Raw genomic sequence first — 15,178 nt, forward strand, 5'->3', positions numbered from 1 at the left:
AATTATTTCTATTTTAAGTGGAGCGATTGAATATAATTCAATTTTAAAGTTCAAGTGACCTCAACTCCAAATTTATAAAGCGTTGAGGTCACTTGAACTTTAAAATTGAATTATATTCAATCGCTCCACTTAAAATAGAAATAATTTAAATAATTTTTATTATTTTTGTTATTTTTTTCTTCGTTATTATATCAGCCTGACCACGGGCATACATTTTTCTAAGGTCTGAATTTAAACAAATTCCCTTTGAATATTAGAATTCACAGTATATTCATGCTGTGAGTTTTATATAGTGTCGGTAAACATCGACCAAAATAAGGCGTCTTAGTAAGGGTACGACAGATCTAACTGATGAGCCCACTGTCGTACCTGGGCGAAACGCTTTATAAATTTGGAGTTGAGGTCACTTGAACTTTAAAATTGAAGTAGGTGTTTTATGTATGGAAAAACCTGTTTGGGAAACCTTTAAGGGCGTCTGGCAGAGGGAAGACTGAAAAATAGCTGGCTTAAACTTATATTTCCTAAACCAGGAATAGACATAGAATTTTAATTTGTTACCATCATACGGTTATACCTAACAGAAAATAAGCTATTAGGTTTTTTATTACAAAAATGCATTTCAAAATGCTTCAAAGCGGTCTGGCGGGTCGAAAGCTGAAAAAAAAACATCTGGTATCCACATTTTTGAAATCAGGGGATTTTTTATGATTTTTGGTGTATCATTTATTCGGTTTATACCAAGCAAAACGCCAAAAGTTGATTTTTGACTGCACTTTGGATGCGTCTGGCTGAGGGAAGGCTGAAAAATAGCTGGCTAAAAATTATATTTTCTAGACCTAGAATAGTAATAGAATATGAATTTGTTACCATCATACGGTTATAGCTAACAGAAAAGAAGTAATTAGGATTTTTATTAGAAAAATGCTTTAAAGCGGTCTGGAGGGGCGAAAGCTGAAAAAGAAACTTGCGGTACCCACAGTTTCGAAATCAAGGGATATTTATGATGTTTTGGTGTAACATTTATTCGGTTATACCAAAACGCCAAAAGTTGATTTTTGACTGCAATTTGGATGCGTCTGGCAAGGGAAAGCTGAAAAAGATCACTGCCAGACTTTTTCCGTTGACATACTGTGGTGCATATCTAAATATGTGCACACTCGAATTTCGGTTATATCAAAACTGCCAAAATATGCTGCCGGCTCTTAGACTAATCTTCTTCTTCCTTTTTCTCGGCGCTGTTATGATCTCGATGCCAGAACAGCAAAATAAAAAGCAACAACAACAAGCAACAGAGGCAGATAAGCCCAGTGGAAGTAAGCAGCAGGTGCGGACTCAACAGCAGCAGGCCCAGGAGCAGCAGCGTGGGAGAGTACACCAGCAGCAGCCACAGACAACACGAAGCAAAAAAGAAAACGTGCCACCCATAAATGTATTCAAAATGGAGCTAGAGGATACCATAAAACTATGTAAGTCGGCCATAGGCGAACATTTTTTTATTAAAAGACTTAGTAATAATAGACATTCGATCCACTGCCACACTGTGGAGGATCATAAAAAAATTAAATTCTTACTTAAAGAAGCCACCACTGAGTACTTCAGTTTTACCCCTAAGTTGGAGAAAATCCAAACGGTCCTTCTAAAGGGCATAGATTCCTGCACGGAACCCCAGGCGCTCTATGATGAGCTTTGCCGCAAAGCGAGTGGTGATCTCGAGATCATCAGCGTCAAGCCATTCCAAACGGTTTTGTCCAGACGGGAGAAGCCGAAACTGCCGATATTTTTAGTGCAGCTCTCGCCCATCAGCAAACTGGATAGTTTGAGGAATATTACCGTCCTCAACTACCAGGTTGTCACTTGGGACAAATTAAAAAGGCGCGGTGACATGCTTCAATGCGTGTGCTGCCAAAGGTTCGGCCATGCCGCAGCCAACTGCGAAATGCAGTCGCGCTGTGTAAAGTGTGGAGAGAACCACAATAAGGGGGAGTGTAAACTCGGGGAGGAACGGGTCGAAGATAAGGCCCAGCTTAAATGCGCAGTCTGCGGAAGCGTCGGGCACCCTGCTAATTATCGGGGCTGTCCGAGGTTTCAGCAAATGAAGCAGCAGAAAACGGCGAAGCAGGCTGTCGTTGAAAAACGTCCAGTAGGGCGTGCTCCGATTGTCAACCCAAGTATCTCTTTCGCCCAAATGGCGCAAAGAGCAATACCAAAGGCGACACAAAAGCCACCAAAGGTTGTCCAACAGGCCTCCGTGCCTAAAGCACCGGCGGCAGAATCAGAGGTTTTCACCTTGTTACTGAGCATTCAAGCACAGTGTATTAGTCCTTTCTTAAAAATGAAGCTAGTACGACTTTTTATGTGGGAAAAATATAAATTAAAAAACCCACATTTATTATCTCCGTTTCTGAAAGACTAACACATGACCTGCACGTCTGAAGGACGTAACAAGACTTAATAAAAAAATACAGGATGCATATCTTCTGCACCGGTCTCTTTAATTTTCTAGTGGCTGTTTGGACGATGACGTTTCGGACCAACCCGTCCCGGCCTGGGAGGAGTTCGCATATCCGAGCCATGCCCCAGCTGGCTGGAGGGAAATTCTCACTTTTGAGAACTACTAGTTGACCAACCTTCAAGTTCTCCTTCACCTTTCTCCATTTTTTCCGCTCCTGCAGAGTGGTCAAATATTCTGACTGCCACCTGGCCCAGAAATGATTAACCATTTGTTGTCTCTCTTTCCAGAATTTAGCTCCCACTGTATCTGGTCTTTCGTCTAATCTGAAAGGAAGAGGTAAAATTAGTGGTTCACCTACCAGGAAATGTCCCGGCGTTAGCGCCTGAACGTCCATTGGGTCGTCACTAAGCGGATGAAGCGGCCTGGAATTGAGGATGGCTTCGATCTGCGTTAATAACGTTGAAAACTCCTCATAAGGCAATATCTTTTGCCCAAGTATTCTCCTTAAATGAAACTTCATCGATTTAACCGCAGCCTCATATATACCTCCTTGGTGTGGTGCGGCTGGGGTCATGAAGTGCCATTCAGTTCCTTTGCTATGCAAATGCTCCAATGCTTCCTTATCTGAAAAGACTTTTAAAGCTTTATTTAGTTCTTTAGATGCGCCAACGAAAGCAGTTCCGTTGTCGCTAAACATTTTCTCGCATCTCCCTCTCCTAGCAATAAACCGTTCAAAACAAGCAATGAAGGCTATTGTTGATAGATCTCCTACGATCTCAATATGAACTGCTCTAGTTCTTATGCAGACGAATATTGAAACCCAACATTTTCTCCTTTTTCTCCCTCCTACTCCACTGGATACCTTTAATTCAAAAGGACCAGCATAATCTACTCCGGTAGCTAAAAATGGTTTCCCAACCTGGACTCTCTCTGATGGTATTTCCCCCATCAGTTGTCCCTCCATTCGTGCATTTAATCGCACACAAACAACACATTTATGAATGTGATTTCTTAATCCATCCCTTAACTTTGGTATCCAGTACCTTTGTCTTATAAATTGCATCATTATTTGAATGCCTCCATGCTTCATCTCCCGGTGAGCATTATCCATTAGTAATTCAGCTAACCTTGAACCGTTAGCAATAATCACTGGATGTTTCATTTCATAATCTACCTCTGACCTACCTAGCCTACCACCAAACCGAAGCAACCCATGCTCATCTATGATTGGTTTCAACCCTTCTATTGGACTCTTGTCCGGTAACTGCTTTCCAGCTCTCAGTGCAGTAATCTCCTTGTTGTAACTTGCTTGCTGATTTTTTCGTATCAGATACTCCATAGCTTCCGCTTTTTCTCTTAGAGTAGGAGGCGCAACTGCCTGTTGCTTCCTTATTCTCTTAGGTCTCCGATTTATTTTCCGCTTTGCTTGCTTCAGCTTTCTTCTCCATTTAATCCAATTCTCTATAAACCTCCCGGCATAACTGAGAATATTTATTGCTTTCTCCAATGTTCCCGTATATTCCAACAATGGAACACAGTTCATAGATCTTTTAAGTCTTATTTGTATTGGTTCCTTGAAGAACGTCACAGAAAATATCTTCATCTCCTTTTCCACCTCCTGGTGAACTTCCTCCATTATTCTACTCTTCGGCCATTGGGTTTGTTCCCTAGTTATCCAACTAGGACCGTGTAGCCATAAATTACTGTTGACCAAATCCTTTGGTAGAACTCCTCTTGAAAGTAGATCAGCTGGATTCTCCTTGCCATCAATGTGACGCCAGCATCTAAGATCTGTATTGGTTTGGATCGAAGAAACTCGGTTTGCAACATATGTTCTAAGATTTCTTGTCTCCTTCCTTATCCAGTAATATGCCGGGCTAGAGTCAAGCCATAGCACATACTCAGCAGTCGGCCATTCCATTGACTCAATGACTCCTTTCACCAATCTTGAAAGTAACTCCGTTGCTGATAACTCCAAACGAGGTATAGTCACCATCTTCAATGGCGCTACTCGAGTTTTTGATGTAAGTAGTTTACTAGTCACCATACCATTAATATATTCAACCCTTACATACAATACCGCCCCTAACGCAGACTCACTGCTGTCTGAGAACCCATGAATTTGTATTTTTGAATTGCTACCTGTTCCCAACCACCTATCTATTCGGAAGTTTTCCAAATAAAAAATTGAATTCCAAAATTCAATCCATCTATTCTCCAAATCTATGGATGGTCTGTCATCCCAATCGATTTTTCATTTCCATAACTCCTGGATCATGATCTTACCAATAATTGTTACCGGTGATATGTATCCATTTCGGTCGTATAGCTGCGCTACATGACTTACTATTCTCCTTTTTGTTATAACTCCTTCAAATTTAGGATTTTTTACCATAAAAGTGAACTTGTCTTCTTCTATCAACCATTTTAAACCTAAAATAGTTGTGCCTTCCCCCTCTGAAAATAACAAAGTTTTTTCAGACTCCGACTCCATTGCTCCAACAACCGCCTGGCTGTTTGATTTCCATTTACGCAATTCAAATTTTGCTGTTTTTAGTACAGTATCAATTTCTTTAGCTAATTTGATAGCCGATTTCTCCGTATGTGACCCTGTCACACAATCATCCATATAGAAATCCTCTTCTATTGCTTTAGCAGCAATTGGAAATTCTCCTTTTGCCATCCTGGCAGTCTCTAATACTGATCTAACAGCAACATATGGTGATGCTGTTAAGCCAAATGTGACTACTGTGAGCCAATACTCCTGCAATCTTTGGAAGGGATTCTCCCTCCAAAATATCCTTTGCAAATTCCATTGCTCCCTAGCCAGCCCTACCTGATTAAACATTTTGCGAATATCTGCATATATCGCTATTTTATGCCTACGGAAACGCATAATAGTTTCGTGCAAATCCTTTTGCAATTTTGGCCCAAGTAATTGAATGTCGTTGAGCGATAAACCTTTGTCTGTCTTACAACTTGCATCATAAACAATTAGATTGTCTTTGGGAATGCAATGATGTGGTATATAATATACCATTTCTCCCTCCTGTGGTCTCTCCGTGGCTAATGCCAAATGACCTAATCTTATCTCCTCCCTCATCTTTTCCACATAGATTGTTTTCATCTCCTGATTTTTCGCTAACCGCCTCTCTAGGTACAAGAAACGTTTTAAAGCGATCTCCCTAGAACTTCCTAGTTCTTTAATCTCCCTATTTAACGGAATTTTTACAATAAATCTTCCTGACTCATCCCGTTTATATGTCTCCAAGAAATGGTTCTCTACCAAAATCTCCTGTCCATTGTGGACATGAATTAACTTGGTCTAGTTGCCAAAGTTTTTCCAACAGTCTATCTAACTGAACTCCCTCCTGGTATTGAACGCACGAAAGAGACTGACCTGTCAATTCGTCTACCAATTCTGATTGTGTTCCAAAAACAACAATACCTAATTGTGTCTCTATAAGAGACATTCCCCCCATATTTCTTTGAATGACGGATGATACTATTTTTGCAAAAAATCCTACCCCAAAAAGCAACTGAATTGGATTTGGTTTCCAAAAATCTGGATCCGCCCATGGAATCTCCGTTGGCTTATGAATCAACATGGGATTCAATACTGCCGAAGGTAATATAGGTTCCCAATTACTATCTTTGGGTAAAACCCAAAAGATCTCCTCAAAATTCTCCTCTGCCATGGCATTGTACCATGGAAGTATCCTTAATTTAATTTTTTGATTTATCTCCAAAGGCACATTGTTAATACCGACTGCCTTCCTTGCAGTGGCCAATGTTCTCAATTTGTACTCCTGTACTAACTTTTAGATTATTATATTGGGTTGCGAACCCGTATCTAAAAACCCTCTTACTGGTCCATATCGAACCCCTCCCTCTTCAATGCTTACCAATATTGTCGGCATAAAACTAATTTCCCCCCCTGTTCCTGTTTCAAAAATAATAATAAATAAAAAGTAAAAAATTAAAAACTAAAAATTTTTTGGTGTACAATGTACATTTTAAAGATTTTATTTAAATAAATTAAAGATTTTTGGCTTTACTTTTACCTTTGGAGCTGGAAGGTTTTTCTTCCTCCAGCTTCCTCCGCTTCCCTTCAACTCCTTCATCTAGTCAAGCCTTCCTCTTATTTTGCTCCTTCCTAGCACTCTCCGCCCTTACCGTTAGTACATTTCTCATGCTTTGCTTGACTGGGCAAAGCATGCTGTTGTGCAGCGGGTCCTCCCGGCATCTTGGATCATAGCAGCTGATCTCAAGACAATCTCCCTTCTTATGGCCTTTCCTAAGGCAGTTTGGACAAATTTTCCTCCTGGAAACGAACTCCTTTCTTGCACCTAGGCCAAGAGTGCAAAATTCCGGGCAGTGGAATAGCGCATGTGTGTCTTGTCCACATGCGTCGCAAGGTCCATAATTTGCCACGGCTGCCGCTCTCCTTTGATTGGTCCGAGCTGCCCAATCTATCCTGCGTACTCTCTCGGCTGCAGCTGATGTAGACGGCTGAGTTCTAAAATCTGTTCTCACGTTCTCCATGGCTCCTGCTTGCTTGTCCAAGAACTCAAGCATATCTCCTATTTTAGGGAACTCGCTCGCCCTTTGCAACTCCCATTGCTTTTTGGTCTCCGAATCTAGGCGGTCGTGAAGGCCTATCACGAACACTAGATCCCAATTCTCCAGTGGAACATCCAGAGCCTTCAGTTGACGGATGGTCTCGTGGGTGACGTTGGACATCCGCTGAAGCTCATTTGCTCCTGGTCTCTCCGGAAGCACCAGCAACCTGTAAAATTGGTTGAGGTACTCCTTGCTGATGTGGTACGGCTTGTCGTACAGCTGAACCAGCCTCTCGCATGCCTCCTTATAGCTATCTGGATGCAGATGGCTGTCTCCTAAGGCTTTTGCTGCCTTGCCAGTCAACGACTTCTTCAAGTATGAATACTTGTATGCCGTCGAGATGTCGTTATTTTCATGGATGGCTGCTCTGAATCGGTCTCTAAACCCGATCCATTTGAGGAGCGACCCGTCGTATTCTCCCCAGGTGTTTTTAATATCATGTTGTTGAGCTGGCATCGTCAGGCTCACGCTTATTTTCTGGGAATCCTCTTCGCTGGTGGCGGTTGGCGCGCGATTCCTATTGGCGATAACGGCCAACTGTTGTCGGATGAGTTCAGCCGATTTATAGTATTCGGCCTCCATCCTCTCCATCTGCTCCTCCAGATCTGATAGCTCCTCCTCTTCTGCCACCTTTACAAGCTGTAGGAACAGCTCGCTCGACTTCTCCCACAATTGTAAAAGTCGATAAAATCGATAAAATGTGCTAGTGGTCCACGCATCTATGTGCTCACACTGAACACCCTCTCCTCTCCTTTCAACTCCATTTATTTTTATTTTTTAAAAATAATTATGCTAGTGGTCGAGGCATCTATGTGCTGCACTGAACATAAACTCCACTCCACCTACCTATTTATTTTAAATTTTTTGAAATTAATATGTTAGTGGTCAAGGCATCTATGTGCTGCACTGAACATAAACTCTACTCCACTCCACTCCATTTTTTTTGTAAATAATATGTTAGTGGTCGAGGCATCTATGTGCTGCACTGAACATAAACTCCACTCCACCTACCTATTTATTTTAAATTTTTGAATTTAATATGTTAGTGGTCGAGGCTCTATGTGCTGCACTGAACAAAAATTCTACTCCACTCCACTCCATTTTTTGTCAATAATATGTTAGTGGTCGAGGCATCTATGTGCTGCACTGAACATAAACTCCACTCCCTCCACTCCGTTTATTTTAAATTTTTGTAAATAATATGTTAGTGGTCGAAGCATCTATGTGCTGCACTGAACATAAACTCCATTTAAAATAAACACTACCTTGGAAAAGTAAACAGAAATTCCCCAAAAAAAAAATAAAAAAAAAATTCACAGAAAAGTATTTATTTTTCCTCCTGGAAAAATTTAAACAAAACTCCCTATTTGTGAAAACAATGCATTGAATTTATCATAAAAAAAAAAACAACGAAAGAAAAAAATCACACACAACAATAAAAATAATAAAAAAAATTCTGGGTGCGACGACGCACGCCCTTGCCTACCTAATACACACATAGTCCCGCACAACACTTTAATTAAATTTTCATAAAGAAGTATTATTACCTTTTTTGTTAGACATTTTATTTTTGTAATATTTAAAGTTGTTTTTTGTCAATATTAAATTGTTTTCTTTTTTTCTTTTTTAGCAAATTAAACCGTACACTTCAAGATTCGTTTTTAAACTGAAAAATTCAAACTGAACCGGTAGAGAAGACGCTTGATATTCCGGTTCATTTCTCCTCTTTTTGCTTTTCTCTCTCTTTGGTGTGTGCGCATTGAAGTTGTTGTTGGGTTGCTACGGTTGTTAAGTAGTAGTTTAGTTTGGTGGTTATTTTTATTTTTTGTGTCTGCTTGTGGCAAGTAGACAATCCCCTTCTAGAACATTCTCTTGTTGTAGAGAATATTTTGCTCTCCTTAAGTTGCGCGCGCATGAATATTTTTTGGTAATATTCCGATTCGCTCTTTCTCCATTCTCCGGTTATGGATTGTAGATATGTGATGCGCTGGCCACGCTTCATCAACGCCTTAGCAAGAGAACTGAGTTCGAACAACATAGCCCCTCCAAACGACAGAAATCTGTCGAACAGTGAGATCGATGGTTATCTCCAACAGATGGACGATACCATCTTACAAACGATGAACAGAACGATACCTAAATACAAAGAACGTGACCAAAATAACGTTTACCGAAACGCGACTATTGACGCACTCCACAGACAAAAAAGCGGACTATTAACAAGACTTAAACGTTTATACCGGCGATTTACCGACCCACACGATCTGGAGATAAGAACACTGAAGTCGTCGATCAAAAACATCAACCAGTTGATCAAAGAAAATTATAGGTTGTCTATTAATCTGTACTGGGACAAAAAAATTCGGGCCGTTAATTCTAGCGATCCGAGTATGTTTCCGCAGATTAATAAAATTTTTAGACGGAATGATCAAAACAGAGACGTACTTCTGACCGCAGGCATAAATCCAGGGGAAGCCATCTTGGACGACGACCTCTTTATAATCGAAGATCCGCAAGAGAAAGTGGAGGCGGTGGGTGCTGCCTTCCAGCAAGTGTACAAGGTTAATGCTAGCATAAACCCGAACCATGACCTGGAAAACAGGGCCCTCCTTCATCACTTTTATCTACGTAATGATATTACGCCATGGCGATCTGAGAATCGCGGTTTTACCGGGTTTAATGAAGAGCACTTGGCAAACGCCATCATCGCCGAGCATGCTGGGGCTAACACCCTGTTAGTTACGAAGGTAGAGCTTAAGCTCATCTTCGATTCATTAAAGAAAAAGAATCAGCAGGAGTCGATGGTATATCCAATATTGTACTACGACATCTACCGCAAGAAGCTATTGACATTTTTGCCACTCTGTTCAACAACGCTCTGAATAATGCATATTATCCAAAGCGTTGGAAAACAGCAGTGGTACATCCTCTACCAAAAAAGGGAAAGGACAACTCCAATCCGACAAATCTCCGATCGATAAGTCTCTTTCCAAGTATCAGCAAGGTATTTGAAAAAGTTATCAATAGGGTTCTGTCTCAGTGGGCTGAGGACAACAATATCATACCGGATAATCAATTCGGGTTTAAGGCAGGACATGACACTATTCATGCCGCGTCTAAACTTGTATCTGATATTCAGTGGAACAAATCTAAAAAACAGTGCACGGGTGCCTGTCTTGATGATTTGGAAAAAGCTTTCGACACTGTTTGGTTAGAAGGTCTCTATCTTAAATTAACAAGACTTGGTATAAGTAAACCACTTTTATATATGCTTTATGACATGCTCAATGGTAGAACGTTTGTTGTCAAAAGTGGCAATGTAACTTCTACTGGAGTGTTTAATATTAAAAATGGTCTTCAACAGGGAGCGGTGAACTCACCGATTCTCTTTAGTATTTACACCCGCGATCTGATAGGAAGTCTAACTCAGGCAATTGCGTATGCCGACGATCTTATTGCGTACAGAACAGCTCCAAAAGTTGAGGTCATCAGAATTCTCTTGCAACGTGACTTTGACAAAATTCAGCGATATTGTGATGACTGGAAGTTGAAAATCAACTTTCAGAAATCAAACGATTCTATTTAGGACTCCCTTGGCTAAAGCCTCAGGGGATACGCGAAGGAACTGGCGGAAGCTGTCGATCGCTGGACCACACGGACATCCACTGCCGAGTAAAAGTGTAGTAAAGTACCTTGGCATCTGGCTAGATCAATATCTATATTTCAATAGACATATGGATGCTGCTCTGGCCAGGGCTAGGGGAGCTTTTGCCCTGACGAAACGGCTGTTTTATAGCAGTCGGCTTGACACCAGGGTTAAGGTGATTTGCTACATGGCCCTCATCCGGCCGATGATTGTCTATGGATGCCCTGTGTGGTTCAACGTTGCTCCATCTCAAATGGAAAAGTTTTGGGTGTTTGAGAGGTAGTGTCTTAGACGTTGCCTTGGTCTGCACAGAACACCCGAATCTGATTAGGTTAGGTTAGGTAGTAGTGGCTGTCAGGCAAATTACCCGACACACTTAGACCCTTATGGATCCATTGTGATACCACAAAAGACTAGCAAGTTGGGACTCACTAGCCGAACCACTCGGTGCTTCTTATGAATGAAGATAGACTTTTGACGTCCGTTTTCACTAGATCACTAGTGTAATCGTAGAAGAATTCTCCTAGATAGAGTTTTCTTCTATTAGAGAGAGCAGGGCAGGTGCACAGAAGATGTTGAACAGTTTCCTCTTCTTCTTCATCCATGCAACTTCTGCAGAAATCGTTAGAGAACACGCCCATTCTTTTTGCGTGTCTACCTATTAGACAGTGTCCTGTAAGGACACCTATGGTGCAGCTAATATGCATTCTGTTTAAATTTAACAAACCCTTTGAACGTTTCAAGTCTATACGAGGCCATATTTGTTTAGTAGCTAGGCAAGTATTACTCTGAGTCCATCTGAGGTTGGTTTTCTTTAAAGCGTCCTGCTTTAGCATAAGTTTGCATGTAGCGATAGGTGTTCCTATATTGTTCCTTTCTGGTTGAAGAGGAGTAATTGTTCCTAGTTTGGCAAGTTCGTCTGCCCTGCAGTTGCCTGGGATGTCTCTATGTCCCGGCACCCATACGAGGTGAATGTTAAACTGCTCAGACATCTCCCTTAGAGATGTTTGACAGTCGAGGACCGTGATTGAGTTTGTAGAGACGGAGGCAAGAGATTTAATGGCTGCTTGACTGTCCGAGAAGATCCGAATATCCGTGTTGGATATTACGTTTTCTCTGAGCCAAGAGAGAACCTCCTTAATCGCCAGAATTTCTGCTTGGAACACGCTACATTGGTCTGGTAAGCGGAAGAAGAGACTGAGATTCAGTTTTTCCGAAAATATGCCACTTCCTACACCTTCATTGGTTTTTGAACCATCAGTATAGAAGTGTAAAGAGTCATTATCCAGAGTACTAAGGTTCTCCCATTCAGTTCTGGAGGGAATGGAGTTCTGGAAATTATTATCGAACACCAGTTGAGGTGTGGTATAGTCTAGACGATCCGGAAGGAATCCGAAGTTGTTTAGAATGTTTGTGTGGCCAATATGATTACTGGTCCACTGAGAGGTTGCTTTTAGACGAGTAGCTGAGCTAGCTGCTACTTGTTTGCTGAAGATGTCTAGGGGTGTGAGATTTAGAAGTATGTCTAGGGCGTCAGAAGGGGTTGATCTCAGCGCACCGCTTATGCACATACTTGCTGACCTTTGGACTTTGATAAGCTTGTTTAAGTTTATCGTTTTGTCCAGTGCGGTCCACCAAACTACCATCCCATATGTAAGTATTGGTCTTATGACCGATGTGTACAGCCAGTGTGCAATGTTAGGAGAAAATCCCCATTTGCCACCAACGGCTTTTTTGCATGAAAAGAGTGCCACATTGGCTTTTTTAACTCTTTCTTCAATATTGAGCTTCCAGGTCAGTTTTTTATCAAAAATGAGTCCTAGGTATTTAGCTTGATCGGATAGAGTAAGTGTTACCTCTTTAATTGTAGGGAGTTTGAAGTCTGGAATCTTGTATTTCCTCGTGAAAAGAACAAGATCCGTTTTGTGGGGATTAATATCCAATCCACATCCTCTAGCCCAGTGAATTAGCTTGTTTAAAGCTGTTTGTAGAAGTTCTGCAAGTGTCTGTGGGTATTTGCCCGATACGGCAATTGCCACATCATCCGCGTAGGCGATAACCTTAAAACCTTCTCCCTCTAGGTCTAGCAGCAGTTCGTTGACTACTAAGTTCCATAGGAGAGGCGATAAGACCCCTCCTTGAGGGGTCCCTCTGTTGGCTGCTCTACGGGTTTTGAAGTTTCCCAACTCTGAACTGATAATCCTGCTACTAAGCATGATTTCTATCATGTTCTTAAGCGGGTCTTCTATTTTGAGATTGTCAAGAGCATTCATGATTGCTGAGTTCCTGACATTATTGAAAGCACCCTCTATGTCTAAAAAGGCGACAAGAGTGTACTCTTTGTAGTGTAGAGAGTATTCAATGGTGCTAACCAGAGAATGGAGAGCAGTTTCCACCGATTTCCCTTTAGTGTAGGCATGTTGTGCCTTAGAGATCAGACATGGTTCAATTTCCTGTCTTAGATGGATATCTATCATTCTTTCTAGAGTTTTAAGCAGAAAGGATGATAGACTAATAGGTCTTAAATCTTTTGGAGTGACATGAGAGCATTTTCCCGCCTTTGGTATAAAAACCACCTTTGCTTCTCTCCAGGCCTTTGGAATATACGAGAAGCTTATGCAGCTTATCATTATAATTTCCAACTTTCGTAGTATGATATCTGAGACGTGTTGTAATTCAGCGGGTATGATACCATCTGGCCCAGGTGATTTGTATGGATGGAAGCTATTTATTGCCCATATTAGTCTATCCTTGGAAATAAGATCTTTGCTAATTTGATAAAATTGGTTGGGTCGGTGACCAAAGTCACTTATTGAGTTCGAGCTACCAGGGAAATGAGTGTCTAGTAGCAAGTTTAGCGATTCCTCATAGGAGCTAGTCCAATCGCCATTAGAGTCTTTTAGGGAGCTCGGCATGGTTGGATTAGTTGAAAGGATTTTTCTGAGTCTAGATGCCTCAGAAGAATCTTCAATTTTACTACAGAAGTTCCTCCAGGAGGATCTTTTACTTTTCCGTAGTTGTTTCTTGTAACTTTTTAGAGAAACTTTATACAGGTCCCAGTCTAATGGGTTCCTTGTTTGTTTAGCCCTATTGAAAGCCTTTCTACAGTCTTTCCTGAGCGGTTCTAGCTCTTTGTTCCACCAGTGCGGTTTTTTCTTTCCTCTTATTATGGTAAGGGGACAAGAGTTAGCCATGGAATTGTTTAGAGCTTTGGTGAGATCGTTGACTTTTAAGTCAAGATCATCTGTATTAGAAGGGAAAATATTGTCCTGATTATTGTAGCAGGTAGTAAAAGTTTCCCTATATTTCACCCAATCCGTTTTCCTATAATTACGAAAACCGGTGGGTTTTGTGCATTCATCTTCGAGACTAAATTGGATATACCTATGATCTGAGAATGAGTGATCATTAGATACAGCCCAATTCTTTATCCTGTGGTGAATTGTTTGGGATACAAGGGTAATGTCCAATACCTCTTGTCGGTTCTTTGTAACAAAGGTAGGTTCATTACCAATATTACAAATAAGGAGACTAGTACTTAGAATAAAATCAAAAAGTGACTCACCTCTTTCATTTACGTCAGTACTCCCCCACACTGTGTGATGAGCATTAGCATCACTGCCAATGAGGAGATCTACTTTTTGGCTCGCTGCTGCTGCGATCATTCGCCCAAGTGTCTCCCCCGGAGGCGGCCCACAATCATGGCCTAGGTAAGCAGACGTAATCCAATATGTTCCTTTGGAGGTCTGCAGTGTAGCGGTTGTGATATCACGATCGCTGTAATTAGGGAGTAAAAATACTGTTAGTGTTTTCTTTGCTAGTATGCAGGATCTAGGCTCACCTTTATCCGTCACATACAGCAGAGAATAATCTTTCGTCCGAATCTGATTACACGCATTACTATTCCAATGGGGTTTTATACAATAGGGCCAACATAAATAGAATTGATAACTTTATGCTGAAGCTTGTTCGTGGCCACGTTTCAAGAGCGATGGCCTCTTCAAATAGCTACATTTTTGGGGCTTACTACCCTAACGACGAATACTTCAAGAGTGTGTGTTTAAGCGGCTATATTCCGCCTGAGGTATTCCTCTATTTAGATAGTGGGGGGCTTGTACAGGATAGATTGGCAGTTCCGCTAATCTATCACGTCGGGCGAAGAACCGTGGACAGGCGACTGCTGTATGACAGGGACATCCTCGCATTAGGCGGAGAAGGGCGTCTTCGGTTCAGTAGGACTGTGTCCGATCGGGACCGAAGAGATAGGGTAAGGCAGGAGAACCAGTTTTGGTGGCTTCATAATAGTGTAAATAGTTAAAGTGGTCTTTGTTTTTATGCCTTGGCCGGCTTACATAGTTTTAGGTGTTTAGTTTTAAGTAGGGACAGTCGGGGTGGCACAAAAAAAAAAAACTATAAAAAATACAAAAAAAAAATACAAAATACAAAAAATAAAAAAA

General features: G+C 41.2%; 2 protein-coding genes across 5 annotated transcripts in view; one reads left to right on the plus strand and one right to left on the minus strand.

The window, feature by feature from the left end:
• LOC129907415 (guanine nucleotide-binding protein G(s) subunit alpha) overlaps nucleotides 1–15,178 on the plus strand; it is a 298,316-nt gene that overhangs the window by 172,976 nt on the left and 110,162 nt on the right. The window lies entirely within an intron of this gene.
• LOC129907395 (uncharacterized) lies at nucleotides 1,853–8,907 on the minus strand. 3 transcript variants are annotated; one of them, XM_055983576.1, is made up of 2 exons: nucleotides 6,517–8,907; nucleotides 1,853–6,395 (listed from the first exon to the last, which is right to left on the minus strand). In XM_055983576.1, exon 2 carries the CDS (start codon nucleotides 4,497–4,499, stop codon nucleotides 2,352–2,354), a length of 2,148 nt encoding a protein of 715 aa, XP_055839551.1. In that variant the 5' UTR covers nucleotides 4,500–6,395; nucleotides 6,517–8,907; the 3' UTR covers nucleotides 1,853–2,351. The 3 variants fall into 3 exon arrangements, 2 of the variants coding, with proteins under 2 accessions (XP_055839551.1, XP_055839556.1); XR_008771020.1 differs by having other exon boundaries at nucleotides 4,331–6,395; nucleotides 6,517–8,897; XM_055983581.1 differs by having other exon boundaries at nucleotides 4,331–6,395; nucleotides 6,517–8,905.

The sequence above is a fragment of the Episyrphus balteatus genome, chromosome 1 (assembly GCF_945859705.1).
Source record: "Episyrphus balteatus chromosome 1, idEpiBalt1.1, whole genome shotgun sequence".
NCBI classification, from domain to species: Eukaryota; Metazoa; Arthropoda; class Insecta; order Diptera; family Syrphidae; genus Episyrphus; species Episyrphus balteatus.

Bases quoted from the DNA above. Each gene is read 5' to 3' on its own strand.
- LOC129907395 (XM_055983576.1), bottom strand. From the start codon at position 4,499: ATGGTGACTAGTAAACTACTTACATCAAAAACTCGAGTAGCGCCATTG.